The sequence below is a fragment of the Eubalaena glacialis genome, chromosome 11, assembly GCF_028564815.1.
Source record: "Eubalaena glacialis isolate mEubGla1 chromosome 11, mEubGla1.1.hap2.+ XY, whole genome shotgun sequence".
NCBI lineage: Eukaryota > Metazoa > Chordata > Mammalia > Artiodactyla > Balaenidae > Eubalaena > Eubalaena glacialis.
The window spans coordinates 116,202,291-116,221,038 of record NC_083726.1 but is presented as its reverse complement, the minus strand read 5'-3'; the positions used below and the strand labels follow the sequence as shown (position 1 = coordinate 116,221,038).

The 18,748-nt window shown below is 57.3% G+C and overlaps 1 protein-coding gene across 5 annotated transcripts in view; it reads right to left on the bottom strand.

Annotated features, from left to right (window-relative positions):
* Positions 1-18,748, bottom strand: part of CACNA1C (calcium voltage-gated channel subunit alpha1 C) — a 475,349-nt gene that overhangs the window by 60,404 nt on the left and 396,197 nt on the right. For all 5 annotated transcript variants that reach the window (XM_061206079.1, XM_061206075.1, XM_061206078.1 and 2 more), the window contains exons 20-28: positions 14,767-14,899; positions 12,278-12,407; positions 11,131-11,190; positions 7,427-7,533; positions 5,277-5,364; positions 4,658-4,765; positions 3,058-3,110; positions 2,600-2,746; positions 1,171-1,372 (exon numbers count right to left, since the gene is read on the bottom strand). In XM_061206079.1, coding sequence (XP_061062062.1) covers positions 1,171-1,372; positions 2,600-2,746; positions 3,058-3,110; positions 4,658-4,765; positions 5,277-5,364; positions 7,427-7,533; positions 11,131-11,190; positions 12,278-12,407; positions 14,767-14,899 — 1,028 coding nt within the window. The remainder of the gene's footprint in view (positions 1-1,170; positions 1,373-2,599; positions 2,747-3,057; positions 3,111-4,657; positions 4,766-5,276; positions 5,365-7,426; positions 7,534-11,130; positions 11,191-12,277; positions 12,408-14,766; positions 14,900-18,748) is intronic.

Sequence of the window (18,748 nt, the reverse complement as noted above, 5' to 3'; positions counted from 1 at the left end):
TGCTGCACACCGCAGATGCTCGGTGGCATTTGGTAAATACTTGCTGACTGATTGATAGTCTGTCTTCTCACTGATGGTTTCCCAGCCACAGATTCTCCTGGGGGCCCGTCTCTCTGCAATGTTCCTTTCCTGTCCTAAGTCCATCTTCCTTATTTGCCAGGGTCCGCAGAACAGAAGTCACAGCTCACGGCCAGGGGATGGGATCCTGGGCTGACTACACTCCGGCCATCTCTGCGCTGTGCCCGGAGCCCAGGTCAGGACCAGGGTCACCCAGGCCCTTCTCTCATCCCAGCCTCCAAGCCCGACCAGTTCTGTTCTCTCCATCTCTACCGTCACCTCTCCCCTACACTTGCTAATTGGCCTCCCTCTCTCCTGGTTTCCTTACAATCCAAAGTCCACACAGCGGCCAGAACGCTGAGTCTAGACCCAAAGTGCGGACATCGGAGCTGCAAGGGGTGCAGCGGGCCTGACAGGGGGTGCTCCTTCCCTAGCAGAGCTCGAGTTCCCCACGGACGGGACGCATTTCCCGTGGACGCTTCCCGGCCTCCTGACTGCACACCCAGCCTGCCCTCCCGGCCGCGGAGCTCAGCCCAGGGCCGGCGTGGCCGCGTCCCTCCTGCTGGAGCCCTTCCCACCCTCTGCGTGCACGGCCTCTCTGTTCTACAAGAAACCATCTAACAGTGGTTTCTAAGCCGTCCTCTCCCCGCCCCAAACCTCCCACTCTCACTGTTCTGGTTTCTTTCCCCTTTATCAACGGCGCCGCCCCACCCTGGGCACCTCCTGACTCATCGGCTTCTAGGTGCGGGCGAGAGGCTCTTTCACAGAACCCCCCCAGACCCACCACCGAGTCTCCCTGAGGAGCTGTGAACAGACCCTGTTGGCTGAGCGCGGCTGCAAGCTGGATCTGCAGGGTCTGCGTTCCTTCTGCCCTTGGGCCTCCAGGAGACACTGGGGGGGGGGGCCTGGGCTCTCTCCCTTCTGCCCTTGGGCCTCCAGGAGACACTGGGGGGGGGCCTGGGCTCTCTCCCGACCACAACCTCCCCCGGGGGCCCAAGCTGCAGCCCCCCACCTCCTGGCCTCCCGGGGGGCCCAAGCTGCAGCCCCCCACCCCCTGGCCCCTGGCCCTCCCGGGGGCCCACGCTGCAGCCCCTCCCGGCCCCCCCGGGGTACCTGATTCTTGTCCAGCTCGCAGTTCTTGTACTCCTGCTCCCCCTGCTCCTGGAAGGTGACGATGACGAAGCCCACGAAGATGTTCATCATGAAGAAGGCGATGATGATGATGTAGATGATGAAGAAGACGGAGATCTCCACGCGGTAGTTGTAAATGGGGCCCTTGTCCTCCGTGTGGGAGTCGATGGAGCGGTACAGCAGCCTGGGGGGGGGACAGCCCGCAGAGGGCGGTGGCGATGACACCGCGGCTCCTAGCGTCCCCGGGGCCGGGGACCTGGAAACAGCTCCAGGCTGAGAGTCGGGAGGCCTGGGTTCAAGCCCCAGCTCCGCCTCTTACTGGCTGTGTGACTTGGGCAAACCACTCAACCTCTCTGAGCCTCAGATTCCTTACCTGCAAAGTGGAGACAATAATTCCGGACTTTCCTACCAGGCAGGGTAGTTGATATAACGTATGTGAAGGTGTTTTGAAACTGGCAGGAACTGTCTAAGTGAGACACGAGTCATGGCCATTGATTTCAAATGCTGGAGATATTGGTAAATATTGAAACAGCTTTGCTGCTTCTCTGGCAGAAACTCAGAGGGTGTTACAGTGAGCATAAAATAAATCTGAGAACGAGTGTCCATTTAGATAGAAATACTTGATAAAAAAAACACCCCAGGCTCACTCAGATCATCAGCAATGGTCTGGTTTACACTCAGGTAGCCTGTGTCTGCCGCCCACCTGGGCCAGGGCTACGTGCCCGTCAGGCTGCTTCTCTTCGCGGACGGGCTTCCTTCCTCTCCCGCCTCTGTTACTCCACACAGCACTTGGCTGTTCTCTAGGTAGTACTGATATTTTACCATTTAATAATGGTGCCTCTCACCTAAGATCACGTGCTGTTGACTTAGAAATATCTAGAATTTCCTGACTTTCAGATGATCATGTCACTGGAATACACATGGGGGCGTGAGGGAAGCAGGTGTCTGTACAGAGATACACGGAGCTCCTCATGGACAGGCCTGGTAGAGGGGACGCAGCTTACGGGCCACCAGGCTGGTCCAGGCCTGGCAGCACTGCCTCTGCAGGAACTTTCCTCTGTAAATCAGACACAGCTCCCTCCAAGGAGACTGGGGCAGAGTCTAACCAGCGGGCACCTCCGCCATCTCTACCCACGTCCGTGCCTGCCGGGAGTGGTGGCCTTCAGTCCTACGGTGACCCAGGGGCCCCTCCACTCCCAGATGCCATGAGGGTGATGACAGACTTCACTGCAGCTCAGTCTAGGTTGGGGAGGGGAGCTAAAAGAAGCTCGTTTTGGGCTGAAGCTCTGAAATCCAAAAAAAGAAGAGTGGTGTTCCGGCGGCAACCGTGGCCTATGGGGAGGTGGATAAGTATGGTCTCTGGGAAGGGTGTGGAACAGCAGTTAAAACTGGCCCGGATCTGCATACTCACTCTGGCCACCCCTCAAAGGTGGAGACGGTGAACAGGGCCATCATAGCTGCCAGGACATTGTCAAAGTCAAACTTGCTGTTCTCCCAGCTGCGGGGCTGGATGATGGGGTGGTCCACCTCCCCGTCCTTGTATGTGATGTAGTTCCCCCTGAGGAAGGGAGAAAGGGCTCATTCTGGGGTCTCCCATCTCCCCTCAACCTACCCACCAGTGACTCCTGGCTTGGGGGTGGGATGAAACTGGCTAAACTTAAACCCATAGTTCTAGCCACTGGGAAGATGTCAGGGGTAGAATATTCAGGAACAGATGATCTTACGTGTTACGTCAATAGGACCAGACAACCCGTGGGTAAAAGTGCAGCCACCACTGCTGTCAGAGAAAGAATGGGCCACCCCTCCTCTCAGGGCAAGTCACCAACCGCCTGGAGTCAACCAGCCTGGCTGCCCCCCAGCCGTACTCACTTGCATTCGGCCTCCGTCTGTTTGGAACTGTCCGAACAGGTGTAGAGCTTCCCCTGGAAGGTGGAAGAGCAAAGTGACTGGAGATGCTCCTTAATCGAGGGACCAGACAAAAACTGATTAGTGATCATCTCTGTAGCCAGCTCTGCGCTGGGGTCTCGGGACAAAAGTGTAAGGAGAGCAGAGCCCAGACGGGAAGTCAGGATTCAGAGCAGTCGGTGCACAAACACGCCCTGGGCCGCAGGCACCCGACCGAAGGGAAGCCCAGACGACGAAGCCGGGCCCACGAGGCAGGTCTGGTGAGGGAGGGGGGACGGGCAGGGCTAGGGGCTGAGTTCGGTGGTGGAAGTCAGGGCACGACGACACGGTGGGGGGAGAGCTTCAGGTGGAGAAGAGCGGAAAGAGAAGGGCTGAGGCAGAGAAGGGCAGGAACCGGGGACCCGGCCTCCCTGTCGCCGAGGGCCCACCAGGAGCAGGGCCAGGACCCAGACAAACCGGGGCTCTGCAGCGACCTGGGGGGACTCGGTGCTGTGGTCACAGGGAGCCCCGCGGGCTTAGGTGGGGGACTCACACGGAGGGGTCAGGGGATAGCAGTCCCTCTGCCGTTCTCTACAAGGAAGGGCCGGGGCTGAGAGGGCCAGGTGGTGATGGAGCAGCACCTGCCTCCACGCTGGTCTCCCCAGGCTGGGGACTAGCCCTCCTCGGGTCTGGGAACTACTCCTCCCCTGTTCTGGGAACTAGTTAGTCCTCCTCTGGTCTGGGAACTAGTTAGCCCTCCTCGGGTTTGGGAACTAGTCCTCCCCTGTTCTGGGAACTAGTTAGTCTTCCTCTGTTCTGGGAACTAGTTAGTCCTCCCCTGGTCTGGGAACTAGTCCTCCTCTGTTCTGGGAACTAGTCCTCCCCTGTTCTGGGAACTAGTTAGCCCTCCTCGGGTCTGGGAACTAGTCCTCTGGTCTGGGAACTAGTTTGCCCTCCTCGGGTCTGGGAACTAGTCCTCCCCTGTTCTGGGAACTAGTTAGTCTTCCTCTGTTCTGGGAACTAGTTAGTCCTCCCCTGGTCTGGGAACTAGTCCTCCTCTGTTCTGGGAACTAGTCCTCCCCTGTTCTGGGAACTAGTTAGCCCTCCTCGGGTCTGGGAACTAGTCCTCGGGTCTGGGAACTAGTTTGCCCTCCTCGGGTCTGGGAACTAGTCCTCCCCTGTTCTGGGAACTAGTTAGTCCTCCCCTGGTCTGGGAACTAGTCCTCCTCTGTTCTGGGAACTAGTTAGTCTTCCTCTGTTCTGGGAACTAGTTAGTCCTCCCCTGGTCTGGGAACTAGTCCTCCTCTGGTCTGGGAACTAGTCCTCCTCTGGTCTGGGAACTAGTTAGTCTTCCTCCGGTCTGGGAACTAGCCCTCCTCGGGTCTGGGAACTAGTCAGTCCTCCTCCGGTCGGGGAACTAGTCCTCCTCGGGTCTGGACGCTGGGAGGGGCTGTGGGGAGGCCGCATCCATCCCCAGTGTGACCCAGCACCGTCCCCTCCGTGTCCCCTCTGCCAGCTCCCGTCCAGGTCCCAGAAGCTGGTGGGCGGGAAGGATGCAGGGCCACAGATCCGGCCGAGGCCCCACCTTGAAGAGCTGGACCCCGATGCAGGCGAACATGAACTGGAGCAGCGTGGTGACGATCACGATGTTCCCGATGGTGCGGATGGCCACGAACACGCACTGCACCACGTGCTGCAGGTGGACAGAGGGGGTCGGGCCCGGACCTTGGCTGAGCCCCCTTTGCCACGAGCCTCTCAGAGGCGGTGCGGGCAGCGCTTTGCCACGAGCGGGGGAATCAGACCCAAAGGGGCAAAGCGCCCTCCTAGGTCACAGGGTGATGGAGCCTGGTGAAACCCACATCCCACTGGGCTCTAGGTGACCACAGGGACCAAAGCCCCGCTAACTTCCCATGTTCCGGGGGCAGCAATTCAGGGGCCTCATCACTACCTGGGCCTCAGGGTAGCGTGTGTGTCTCCTTTTGCAAAAGCTTTGCTGAGACGTTGGGATTGTGAACGGGGCCTCTGCTGTGGCTCCGTGTATCACGGATCCGGGATGGGAAGTGGGGCTGAGGTGCTGGCAGGAGGGTCCCAGCTCCGACCCGGGAGCCTGTTGTCCCTGTCTCCTGCCTGCCCGTCACCTCACGTGGACCCCCGGGCTGAGGCTTGCTGGGTTGGGGGCTCCCGCCCAGGCCCGCCCAGCTCACCTTCAGCCCCTTGGCCCTGTTGATGGCCCTCAGGGGCCTGAGCACCCTCAGGACTCGCAAGATCTTCACCACGTTGATGGCACTGGACCTGGGAGAGAGGACGGGCGGCGGTGAGCCTCTCCTGCTCCTGGTCCAGCGGCAGAGGAGGGTGAGCCGCTTCCTGGCAGGAAGTCCCAGCCCAAATGGAGAAACTGGGGGGTCTGCTGGGGACTTTCTCGCCCCAGCACCATTTCCTACTCTCTTCTCCCACTGCAGGGACCCAGAGCTGGCCGGGGAGCCGGGGACTTTCTTGTTGGTGAGCAAATCATGGGAAAAGCATTTACCATGAGCCATTAGCAGTATAACGTGCTACGCGGGGTGGGGGGGGGGGTGTTTACCGTGCCGAGGACACGTAGGGCGAGGCAAAGCTCCACCAAACCCCGGCCACTGAGGATACACTTCCTAACTTTGTTGAGTCCTAGCTTCTCCATCTGTAAAACGGGGCAGTGACCACCTCGCGAGCTTGTTGCGAGGATTAAATGAGAAAACGCACACGAACCATCTAGCAGCCTGATTGGCACATGTTGTGACGTGAATCCATGGTGGCTTTTATTATCGCGAACTTGAAGAAATACTGTACAAATGCGTGGAGAATACTGACTTTGGGTGGAGGAGACACCTGGCGCTCACCTGCAAACCCAAGTCCCAGGCGGCTGCCCAGCATGTTCACTCTGTGCACAGCGCACCCAGGCCTAGAGGCAACGGCTCTGACGCCACACACTCCGTGCACCTGGGACGCCAGGGCCCACCCGGTTCCCCTGGGAGCACAGGCCACTGCTGCCCTCCAGCGGCACGCAGGCCCCTCACCCTGGCGGGTTGGCAGGCTCTCTGAAGTGTCCCTCACCCTCACCCACTAGCCGCCTTTGGAGAGCCTTTACCCTCCTTGGGACCTAAAACACGCGGTCCCATCAACAAGGGCTGACCTCGTTCCTCCCGTGTCAGGACGCCGTCCGCTCGAGAGTGCGGTGGGGAAAGTCCTATGTCTCTGGTTCACGACTCTCTGATCACAAAGGACTCAAAGGGCTGCCCGATCCATCCCAGCATCTCAGGGACAATGGGAGGGATGGAAAGGCCAGACAGAGGGGGGAATTCTTGGTTCAAGGTTAAGAGTGATTTAGCGGCAGTGATGGGATTAGACCCACAGGCTCACAGGCAGACAGCCTGGGGTAAAATAACGATGATCCCAGCAAAGGGTCTCACTCTGAATGCCCCCAACTCCGCTCCTTCTAGGCCGACCACGGGGACAGCCTCTGGATGGAGCCCCAGATGCCTCTGCTCTGCCACTGGGGTGACCCGGGCCAAGTCTCAGGTCCTGACCTCAGTTTCTCTGTCTATAAAACAGTGATAACATCACTGGCCCTGCCTGCCTCATGGGTCCCGTGAGGGTCAGAGAGGAATGTGTAGGGAAAGTGCTTTGGAAGTTAAAGTACAGGGTCAGCATTATCAGCTGGTAGAATTCGGGAGAAACTACAAATCAGATCCTTTTAAACCTGAGCACGGTCACAGCCTTGGTTGCAGGTGGAATTGTCCGGAGAGCGTTTAAAATCCCTCAGGCCCTGGCTGTAGCCCAGACCAATTAAAGCAAAGCTTGGGGGGTGGGAGGGGTCCGGGCAAAGGTCTTGTTTTAAAGCTGCTCCGGTGATTCCCCTGTGCAGCCAGGAGTGAGGACCAGTCCTTCTTCCCTCTCCCTCCCTCTCCCTCCCTCATCAGGGGCTCTGACTGGAGACCGGAGAGGAAGGGGCGGGGGGAGTCAGGGCTGGCCGTGGCCATGGCAGGCCTGGGCTGAGGGTGCCCGAGGAGCCGGTGGGAGGGCCCTGGAGACCTTCCTCTCTCGTAACTGGGCCGGGCCCGCCTGCTGGGCGAGATCCAGACGTGGAAACAGATCCTCGCTTGGGTCAATGTACCCCAAGGGTCCCACCACTGAGGACCCAGACGCCAAAAGCCACAGCCGCCGGCGAGGCCCAGTCCCGCTCCCAGCCTAGTTCCACCGTGGCCACAGGCAGGCCTCCCCGCCACCAGTTGTCCTCTCCCCCCACCCCTGGCTCCCGGCTGTCCTCTCCGACGCTGTCCCCCATCCACGCCTCCCTCGGGGGCCAAGGGGCCCCACTCACTGGATGCCGAAGGAGATGAGGGACACGCTGACCACCAGCAAGTCCAGGATGTTGAAGTAGTTCCGGCAGAAGGAGCCCTTGTGCAGGAAGGCCCCATAGGCGGTCATCTGGGGGGACACGGGGAGGCGCGGCATGAGCAGCCCCCTGGGCTCCAGAGACCCCTCACCCCACCCCTCCCCGCGCGGCATCTCCGGCCGGGCCCAGGTGAAGAGCAGGCAAGTGACGGAGGGCTGGAGGGCAGGCAGGACAGGAGACACGGTGCTGGGAGCTTCTGCTGCTGCAGCCCCTGAAGGCTCCCCGCCCAGGACTGTCAGCGGCCCTTCGGTCCTGCATCTGCAGCCCTGGCGCCCCTGTACGCTCAGGTCCCCCCCTCCTCCAAGCTCTCTCCACCTCAGGGCTCGCCTAGGACACGGTCCTCTGGGGGGAGCCCCAGTGGGGACCAGCCACCTGGCTTCCCAGGACTTTCCTGGTTTAGTCCCAGGCAATCCCTCAGTCTCGGGCAGACCCTAACGCCCGAAGTTCTACCAAGGACGCTGGCAACCCGCATCCGTCCACTTCCCCGCCTCAGGCAGTGCTGATGACCCACGCCTAGTACTCTGAGCTCCATTCTACTGTCTGGTTCTGGAGCCGTGTGTTCAGAGGGGCTGTGGGCACCACAGTAAGAGCACTGCTCTGGAGCCAGGCCACCTGAGTTTGAAGCCCACCCTCTGCACTTTGAGTGCCCGGGGCAAGTTACTCAACTTCCCTGTGTCTCATCTGAGAAATGGGGCAACGACATCCTCTACCCTGGAGGGTTGTAAGCGCCCTCGGGAATTACATGTAAAGCTCTTAGGTCACTGTCCTGCAGATGGCAAGCTCCATGCCAGGCGAGCTTCTCTACAGAGAACCGGACTCGGCCGGAGAGCTAGGCCTTGGATTCCGGGTCCCTCCTGTGATGGGGGAGGATGCTCAGTGTCTCCCTCTGTAAAGTAGCATCCCCTTCCCTGCCGTTGTGAGGCGCCTGCTGGAGAACCATGTGAAAGCCCCTCGGAGACTAAGAAGGGACCACGTCAGGGGTGATGACTGTCTTGGGTTTGCTGTCACCACCCCCCTCGGAGCTCAGCCTAGAGCCGCTGTTGAGGCCCCACAACCACCGGTCCGATTTCCTTGACGTGAACTAAGGGCCAGTGGATTTCCAGGTGAAGGGCTGAAGGGTCACAGCCGTGAAGCGACAGCCAAAGGGGGAAATTTGGAGCTGACGGCTTAGAGCTTGGGAGCAGCTCCCTGGTCACCTGGGGCCCAATCTATCTCTTTGGAAACAGAGCGTGCGCAAGGCAGCTTGTCCGCGGAGCGATTCAAAAGCAAACACAGGGGAAACTGGCAAAAATAGCTCTTGGAACCTAATTCTTCCCACTTATCTCCTGCGGGAGGGGGTCACAGGGGACTCAGTCACCTGTGTCCTGCAAGAGCTTCCAGAAGTGGGTGGATTATGTGAAGGGTTGCAGGGGAATACAGTTGGAGATCTGTCCCAAAGGCCTGCCATCTGGAGGGGCTGCTGCCCTGTCTCTTAGTGGAGGTCTGGGCCCCCGAGTGCGGGCCCGGGTGCTTCCATGGTTTGTGTTACCTGAGAGGCCCTGAGCCCCGAAGGCTGGCGAGTGTGTGTGTGTGTGTGTGTGTGTGTGTGTGTGTGTGTGTATGCAGGCCATCCGCCCAGGCAGGGCCAGAGGAAGGGTGGCCATAGGAGAAAGGGCAGGTGGACGCTGGGAAAACGGGGCATTTATTTGAAAGTTCCCTGTGACATCCAGGGAGTCAGGTACCCAGTGCAGGATCCCCCTTTTACCCTGTCTGCTGACTGCCACCCACCCCGCTCCTGCTCCTAAAGTCCTAACCTTTGCCCAGGAAGAGCCTCGCTGGGGAGAGAAAAGGGTTGAACTCTGGGCTGGGAGGGCAGGACGCCCCTCCGTCCAGCCAGCTCCCCTCTGGGCAGCGATGCTGCTCATTGAACGCATCTTACCTTCTGCAATCTCTACTCGCGGGTTCTGGTCCCACCTCCCTCCTCCTCTAGGTGACAGCCCTTGGCATCATTCAGGCCAACTGTCCTGGTCCCACAAGGCTAAACGTGCCCAGGCCTTCCAACTGTCCCTGACACTGGACACCCCTCCTGCATGACGGTCACCTCCGCCGGGCAGGATGCCGGGCCCACAGGTGGGGCAGAGGGACCCGGGGGAAGAGGCGCAGGCAGTGTCCTGGGGCTGGGCTCCACCTAGAGGCACAGTCAGTCAGCGTAAAAGCGGGAAGCAGAGGGAGAGGGTGGGCGGAAGAGAGGATCTCGCCAGGACCGTGCTTGTAAGGAGACGGCAGCCTTGGAGGAAAAGGAGCACCGTTGAGGCCCACCCGGGAGCTCCGGGGAGGGTCTGAGACCGGGAAAGAGTGTGGTGTTTGTGTGCCTCCCTGAGTCTGGAGTCCAGGGAAGGGCGTCCACGCAGCCGGGCGGCCCTGGTTCCCTCTCCCCACCCCCGGGGTCAGAGAGAAAACCCGAGGAACACTCCTGGTTTCCTCTTGGTTAACGTCTGGTTAGCTGGAACCAGGGGGTCTGGACAAAAAAAAAGAAGGCACGCGAAAGTGACCACTCAGGTTGTATGTGGATGTGACAGGCCGTCCCCACCTGAAGGAGGCCGGGAGGGAGGGTCTGGGGCTGCCACACGTGCAGGGTGGGAGGAGCCCGGACCCGGAGGAGGCACCGAGTGGAGCAGCCCCGCCGACCGTGGTGAGGGTGACCTCCAGGCCCTGGGAGAGAAGGGTAGTCACACACGCTCCCTCAACTCGGAACTCGCCCCCGAAGCTCGGGTGGCCTGGGAAACTTGGAAACCCTAACAGAGTAGATGTAAGTAATATATTAATTGTATATTAATAGAAATAACAAAATAAAGCTTAGGGCAAACGCCTGTCATCCGAAGCTGCTCAGACGTGGGCTCTACTGTGCTGGGGTCACAGGGCTGGAGTGGGTCCAGGCCTGGGGGTCCAGCCCCTCAGCCCTGGGCTCTGGGCTCCACACTGAGCCCTGGAGGACATGGCTCCCTCCTCCAGGCCCGGGGCAAGGGGCGAGTCAGCAGAGCCTTGGGGGTAACCCAGGGCTCAGAGGTGTCTACAGGGTCTGTCCAAAGCCCTCGGTTGGGACACTGGCCTTGGCCCCGTGATCACCGCCACACAGGTCTGTGCTGACGACAGGCATCCCGAGGGCACAGGCAGGGTGACTCCTGGAGGCCCCTGAGCTTTCCCACTTTGCTTGTTTGTGTGGCATCTCCTCTGGGCAGGAGGAGGAAAGGACGGTTCCAGGCCGGGGCAGGCGTGGTTTCCAGAGGTGGTGGGGGGCGGGTGGCGCCCGGCCAGCGTCAGTCCGACACCGTGCACAAGGCAGAGTGAGGGGCACAAGTTCCTCCAGTTTCAGACTTGAGAGTAAAAACGCGTGAAAGAAACAAGAGGAAAGGGGCAGAGCACAGAGAGAGGAGGCTTTGCTGCGTGCGTTACCTTGAGGATAATTTCTAACGTAAAGATACTAGTGAAGACATAGTCTGCGTTGCCTAGGATCTGAAAGATAAGCACAACCAGATTAGTGGCTCCGAGTGACCGGACAACAGAGCGTGTGTTAGCAGCACAGCAGCGACAGCCGGACGGGACAGGGCAGGACAGGGCAGGACAGGGCAGGAGCAGGGGGCACGCATTACCTTCAGAGCAATTTCAATGGTGAAAATGGTAGTGAAAACAATGTCAAAATAAAACAGAATCTGTAAAACAAAGAGACACAGGGTGGGGATGGGGCAGGGATGGGAGAAGCAGGACGGGAGGAGGGGTCACCAGCAGGGGAGTCACACGCCCAAAGCAGGGAGCCTTTCCATGGGGAGACAGTGGAACGAGTTAGAGGACCAGAGGCTCTGGCACAGCACTGGGTCCTGAAGTCCCCAGATCTGTGAGGGGAGCTTCCAGGGCCGAGCCAACTGGTCCTGGGTCTGGTTGGGCGCTTTTCTCATGAATTCAGTTTACTTACAAACCCAAATCAGACCGCTGGGATGCCTGTCAAAAGGACAGCGTGGGGTTTGCTTTTCTTTGCATGAAGATGCAAAATGCTTAATTCGCATTGGCGTGACGAGCTAGCCTCTCACGTTCGTGGGACTCTACACTGCCGCTGTGCCCTTCAGGGTGCGGAAGGGTGCACCCCAGGCTAGGGGCAGGCTCCGGGGTTCATGCTTTACTACGTCTCAGGTGACGGATCAGAGCGAGGGCCAGCGCCTTTCCCAGTAAGAAAGCTTTGGACCACGCAGGCTGCAGGACCACTGGCTGGCTTGGCAGGTGGTGGACTCCTCCCTTCGTGCCCACCTGGTTGGGATTTGATAAAGTTTCGAGGCTTCGAGATATGGCAGGTCTTACTCTGGCCTTTGATGTAGGTCACCAGAGCCTGGGGTGGTCTCCAAATTTAGTTTAGACTTTGCAGAGGGTCACTGAGGCCCTCCTATACGAGGGTGGCCTCATCAGAGCACCTGTCTGCCACTGCCCCCCGTGGGCCAGGACAGGCCAGTGTACCTCGGGGCAAAGTGTAAACTGCTCAGTTCCAGGGAGGTGGGCCCCCGGGGAACATCCGCGGGCCGTGGAGTCTGCTGTGGCCCGTCAGGCTGGCCTGAGGCGCTGGGCCCATGGTCTCCTCCTGCTAACGGTCCTAAGATGGGTTTCCACCCAGCTCTCATCTCCTAAGGAAATGTCTGCTGTGCCTCTGACCCTGAGATGTGGGCTGGGCTCTGGACTGAACGATGGGGTTGGGCAGCCACAGAAGCTGGGGGCCACACGGCGGGGGCGGGGTGCAGGGGACGAGGTACCTACGTGGTTCCTGAAGGAGGTGTGCTGGACGGGGTCCTCAGCAGCCAGGGAGATGCTGCTGAGCAGGATGAAGAAGAGGATCAGGTTGGTGAAGATGGAGTCGTTGACGATGCGATGGCACTGGAGACGGAACCTGCAGGGGAGCGGGAGGGGCCGTCACACGGGGCTGGGGCCTCCGCTCCTTCAGCCCCGAGTCGTCCTGCTGCAGGGAAGCAATAGCATCACCGCCCGCCACACTGTGTGCCCACCCACAGGGCCTCGGGGCTGCGCCTGAGACCTTCGGGAACCCCTACATTTCGCATACTGCCGTGACATCATCCACCGGCTTTCGTTTGGGGACGACTTTCCCATCATTAAAAATAACGGCTTTATAAGATCCGCTTCATATGTTTATGTACAGGGAGCAATAGAGCCCCCCAGAAGCGTGGGCGCCCAGACTCCGAGGAGACTTGCTTCCGTGGCAGTAAGTCAATCCCGCACCTCGGCACAATGACAAAGAACGACACACCTGACCCCCGAGTGCTCACGGTAGATCCTTGGACGCCAAGTGTGTCATTTGTACTGTCTCATCTTGACAGTAGGAGGGGAGAAGGGTGTGATTATCATCTTCATTTTATAGATAAAAACCACTGACACCAGGAAGGACAGGCCTGCCCAGACACAGTGTGTGTGTGTGTGTGTGTGGGGGGGGGGCAGGGCTTGAACCCGGCCTTCAGGCTTCTGCTCCTGGCGTGTGGCTGACGAAATGCTCTGAGAGACCTTACTGATGCAGAAGCACCAAATCCTGGAAAGGACAAGCTTTTTGAGACAATTCTGGTTTCACGAGAGTTAGGAAAGGTCTGCAGCGATCCTCCCCAAACAAACAAGCCAATCCACTGAGTTGGGGTCTGTGTGACATGCAGCCAGGATGGGCAGAGGCACCTGAGGAGGCCAGTGGCAACACTGCTGTCAGGAAACTTCGAGCCAGTTGGAGGTGGGGCAGAGGAGTCCGGGACCCCTAGGCGGAGCCAATGCCCTCAAGGAGCATCTGGAAGAAAGCTTCCCAGTCCTAATTTAGGTCCATGGGAATCTTGCTGATTAAGACGAAGTATTGAGGTCACAATCAAAGATCATTAAACACTCAAGAAGATAAGCCACTAAGATGGGAATCGAAGAAACTACAAATAATTGACTTAGACGGCCCCTCCCCAAAGACTGTGTATACTGGAAACATCAGATACACGTTATAGAACAGCTATATCTGAAATGTTTAATGGAATAAAGGATTTGACCACAAAGATGATGAATCAACAAGAAACTCAGACATAGACAGATGGAGCTGGAAAGCCAAGCAAGACCTGGAACTGTCTGAAGTGAAAAGATATAAGCTGATGTGAAAACTGGTTTACACAGTGACATAGAGATGAAGAGAGAATTGAGAAATTGGAAGATATATCTGAAGAAATGACCCAGAATTCCAACCGAGAGACTAGGAGATGAATGATATGAAGATGTGAATGTGTGAGCTGGGAAGGACAGAATGGGAAGGTATAACTTGTGTCTACTTGGACCAGCTGGAGAGAAGGAAGATGAGGCAGTGTGTAAAGAGACTATCCTGCAACTTTCCAAGAATTAGCTATTCTTTTCCTAATCTTTACTGTCGTTCAAGAACTGACAAAAATATAAATCCATAGACTTAAGAAGCATAACATATTCCAAGCAGGATAAATGGAAAGAAATCCATGGTGGTAAAAGTGCACAACCCCAGAGACAGCAGATGATGTTAAACGCTGCTGGAGACAAGGGGCAGATTCTGACAAAGGAACAATCGTAGGAATTCCGACTTTACAGTGGAATAACACATCTAACATGCTGAAGGCTAAAACCCGTCAACCTGAAAGTGTGTACACAGCCAAACTACCTTTCAAGCACAAGAAATGAAAAGGATTACAGATAAACAGAGGCCAAGTGAATTTTCCATAAAAGAACTTCTGAGGAATGTACTTTAAGGAGGAAAGAAAATGATTGCCGAAGGATGGACTGAGATGCATAAAAAATGGTGAACAGATAAAATGGTAAGTGGTATGTAAATCCAAACATACGCTGTCTACACAGGTACTCATGTCTGACTTGTCGTGTTGGAAATAAAGATCGGGACCAAAATACTCATCAACCATAACACGTAAGGTAGGAGGGCTGGAAGGAGTTAAAGTAGTGTAACTATTTTAACTCCTATTTTGCAGGAGAAGGTTTAGGACCTTGTTCAACTTTAGGCTTTGTTAAGTTAAATGTAATCACCAACAGAATAGAAATAGAGTTTACACATTTCACAAAATGGAGAGAAAAACAAACCCAGGTCTTCTGATTCAGAATCCAGGACCCTCTTCCCTAAATCCGTGCCTGTTTACACAAGCTGTGGGGAGCTGGGAGAGTCCCAGGCCCACCCAGAGGCTGGAGGGTGCTGACACCTGCCGGGCTTGCGTCACAGAGAGCGCGAAGCCCTGTCCACACACCTGTTGTTTGGGCTGAAGATGAAGAAGGCGCTGGCTTCTGGCATGGGCACCGCCTTCTCCTTCAGGTGCAGCTCAGAGAGGGGGCGTGGGCGGGGGCCCACGGGCATCTCAGGCTCCTCCTCATCCTCTTCTCCTGCAAGAAAAAAGCACCGCTCTAAATAGCTCCACGGCTCCCGCTTATTTTTACCACCATGCTGCTTACTTCCAGATGCCTTCCTACGGACAGGAATCAGACATCATCCACATCTCTGGAAACGAAGGGGACCAACCAAGACACCCAGCTCTCTCCCCGTGGGCACGGCTGGAGCTCATCTCTGCTAGAGGAAGACTCCCCGGCAGCACACGAGAGGGGGCTGAGAGTAGGGTGACCAACTCAAAACCTGTCCTTGTTTTTAAATGGAAATTCCCACATCCCAGGAAACCCTCAGTCCCCTGCAAATCAGGGTGGTTGGTCATCCTAGTTGTCAGGCACTAGCGACAGGTGACCAGGTGAGACTGGGGCACTGCCAAGTGTCCTCGCCCTTCTGGACTGCAGACAAGGGAAAGGGCGTGGCTCAGCTGACCTGACACCCCGGCAAACAACCCCATCCTTGAATGTTCCAGGAGCTTAAAGTCAACATTCTCCCTATGCCTGAAAATACAAGAAAACACTGTGCTGTAGAGGCACTCAGGCCGTAATCCTGCCCTAACAGGCCCTCTGTCCAAAGGTCTAGACGCTGACACCAGTTACAGAAGCACTTTGTTCTCCAGGCCAGCGGCCACACTGAATGTGGACCACAGGCAGACAAGCTCACTGGCCATGGAAGGAAACTGCATACCCGGTTCTTGTCCAAGGTACTTAAAAATGTTTAGAAGGGGATGGAAGTTAGGAGCATGCCTTGATCCAAATCTTGGCTCTGTTTCTTTCTGGCTGTTTAAGTTAGTGTCTCTGTGCCTCAGTTTCCCCATCCGTGAGACGGGATAATAGCACGTATGTACCTCAGAATGGTGCTATTACAATCTCCACCCATGGTAGACACTCCAAGACTGTAAATTAGTGTCTAGCATCTTCCTCAGTCTGTCTGCTCTTTGCCTGTTATTTCCCAAAAGACTTTCCACTCACATCAAACTATTCTCTGAACACTCACTGTAGTGGGCTGAATAGCATCCCCCCAAATCCATGCCCACCCGGAGCCACAGGATGTGACCTTATTTTGGAAAATGCATCTTTGCAGATGTCATTAGCTATGATGCTGTCACAGTGGACGAGGGTGGGCCCTCGTTCCGGGGACTGTTGTCCTTGTAAGGAGACACAGGGAAGAAGGACGGAGGCAGAGATGGGGGTGAGGCTGCAACAGCCGAGGAGCTCGAAGGGACTGCATTGGCCGGCAGAGTGGGGACTCTCCCCAGAGCCGCTGGAGGGAGCTCGGCCCTGCTGGCATCTCGATGTCTGGCTTCCAGGCTCCAGAGCTGTGAGAGGATGAAGTTCTGTTGTTGAAGCCCATGTCCGGGGGCCCCATGAAGGCGGCTCAGCTCTCTCCTTGCTTGACCTGCCCGTCAGCCCCTCCGCAGAGCTGTGGGCACCCCCGGCTCAGACAGCGCCTTCACCGGCCTTCCTGAGTCCCTGCACCCAGGAAGGACCTTCCCTCAGCTGGGTGCTGAATCCCAGCAGCACCTCCGGCCTCCCACACCCACCTGGCACTTGGGACAAAAACGCCTCGGATGCGTGACTTTAAATGTACCTGGCTCCATCTCTTCACGTGTTGAAAGCCCTGCAGAGAGAAACCCCCTGGCACGGGGAAGCCTCATTTCCTGGTGATGATTTAACAACACTGGCTTTATGAGGAAGGGGACTGTGCAGAAGGTCCGGTGGAGAGATGGCTCTGGGCAGTGGACCTCGTGGACCAGCCACAGGTCTGTGCTCCCTCCCGGTTACCACGGAGCCAGGTGGGGTGGAGCAAAAGAGCCTGGCACAGAAAGCGGTTCTTTATCAAGCAAGAGGCAACCAACGACCCAAGGCTTCTCTGGAGGACCAGCAGATCACAGGCACAGATCAGATTCCCTCCCTTGAGTAATTAGAGCTGACCGGCAGGCAATGAATATTTTCAGCAGAAGAGTGGCACACAATGGAAGATGGTGTCCAGGAGAGGCTTGAAGCTTCCTAACTAACCTTGGCAAGGTCTCCTATTAAAGCAAAATCAGTGAAGCCAGAGTGGGCTTACATCATGGCATCTATATGTGGAATTTAACTGGAGGATCTCAGGTCCCGCCTGGCTCTGTCCTCTTTCCAGTTTTGCTCTAAATGACCCAACACTTTCTTATTCAGGAATATCTGAGAACAGGTAATTGAATGCTTTTTTAATCATCTGTGTTTATAGAAAAACACGTTTGCCAGGTTTGTGCGCCTCTAAGGTCCCTGTGGAGAATCGTGTGTACTCTTTTGTCCTGCGAGCGATGTTTAAGAGGAAACTACTGCGGAAGGACAAACCAAACTTGCAAAGGGTCAGAAGGTTGCCGGCACATGATGCTTTGCATGTACGACGCGTGAGGAGAGAGGTGACGGATTAGGGGAAGTCAGGCAGAGCTCCTTCTGGGGTGGGCAGCCAACCGCCCAGACGCCCGATGCCCGTGGAACCCCTCGGTGCTGTTTTCTCATCGCAGCTCTCAGAGGCTTGGAGAAGCGGGGAAAGCAAGGCCCGGCCGCTTTCCAGATGGCGCTTCCAGAACTCAGCAGGAAAAACGTGGCGGGCAGAGCTAAATGCCCACCCTCGGGCCTTGCCGCCCCGGGCCCCATGCTCACCGCTGTGATCCTGTTCACGGCCGGTTCAAGTCAAAATACTGTTTCTGACACCTCGGGCGCACAGCGCACTGGACGCAAAGCCATGGCCTTGCCCTCAAGGAGCATCCAGGCCTCCGTGCAGCCCCAGAGTCCAGCCGCCCTAAAAGGCCAACCTGCAGAGCAAGGCTGGGATGCACTCCCCGCGCTGATACCTTCTCTCAACTGGCTCAACTCGGCCCTCAGAGCCACCTTCACCCTCCCGCCTCTCCAGCTTCTCTGTCCAGCCGGCCTTGCCTCCAAACACCCCCAAGGGCCGCCCCCTCTACATCTCCAGCTGGTCCCCTGCCCTGCTGCCATCATCCTGCCTGGACTGCTGCATGAACATCCCCACTGCCTCATCCTACTCTGTTTTTACACCACAGCCAGAGCGAGTCTTTTGCAAGGTAAGTCAGACGTGGGCTGAGAACCTCCTGTGGTCCCCCCAGCATCAGCCGGGACCCATCCCTCTGCGTGGCCTTGGGGGCTGTCCCACCTGCTCCTGCCCCGTCTCCTGCCCCACCCCCAGCCCTGTGCCTGCTCTGGTCCCACTGCAGACAGGTGCGACTGCCCGAGATTCTGTGCTTGCTGGACCCTCCACCTAGAAAGCTCTTCCCTTAATCATCTCCACACACCTGGTTCCTCTGACTCAGGGTTCAGCCCAGAGGTCACATCCTCAAAGGGGCCCTAGTGACCACACAGCCAGGGCAGCCCCGCCCACTTGGTACCTCTAATACGGCCCTTGGTTTTATGCTCTTCCTGGTGTTTCCTTTCTGGTTGGTTTGCTTTCTTGCTCCTTGTCTGCCTCCCACTACAATGGGGGCCCCCGAGAGCAGTGGCCTTCTCTGTCCCCCGTGGTCCAGGGCCCGGCACACAGTAGGTGCTTTATAAGCAGTTATTAAATCAATGAATGGACGTCCCCCTGGTTTTGTCCAGCTCTGTGTCCATGAAAACAGGATGGTCCGGAAGTAACTTCTTCCCTCTCCAGCTCCCCGACTGCAGACCCAGTCGGGACCACCTGCTCTGTGACCCCCCACCACCCCACCTCCCCGCACTGCTCTCTCCTGGAGCCCCTGCAGCAGCCCAGGCCTCTCCCACAGCGTCTGGACTGAGCCACACATTCTCTGGTGTCATCTCATTTCCTTTTCATGTGTACTTATTAATTTTCAGCCCTTAGTGACTCTTAAG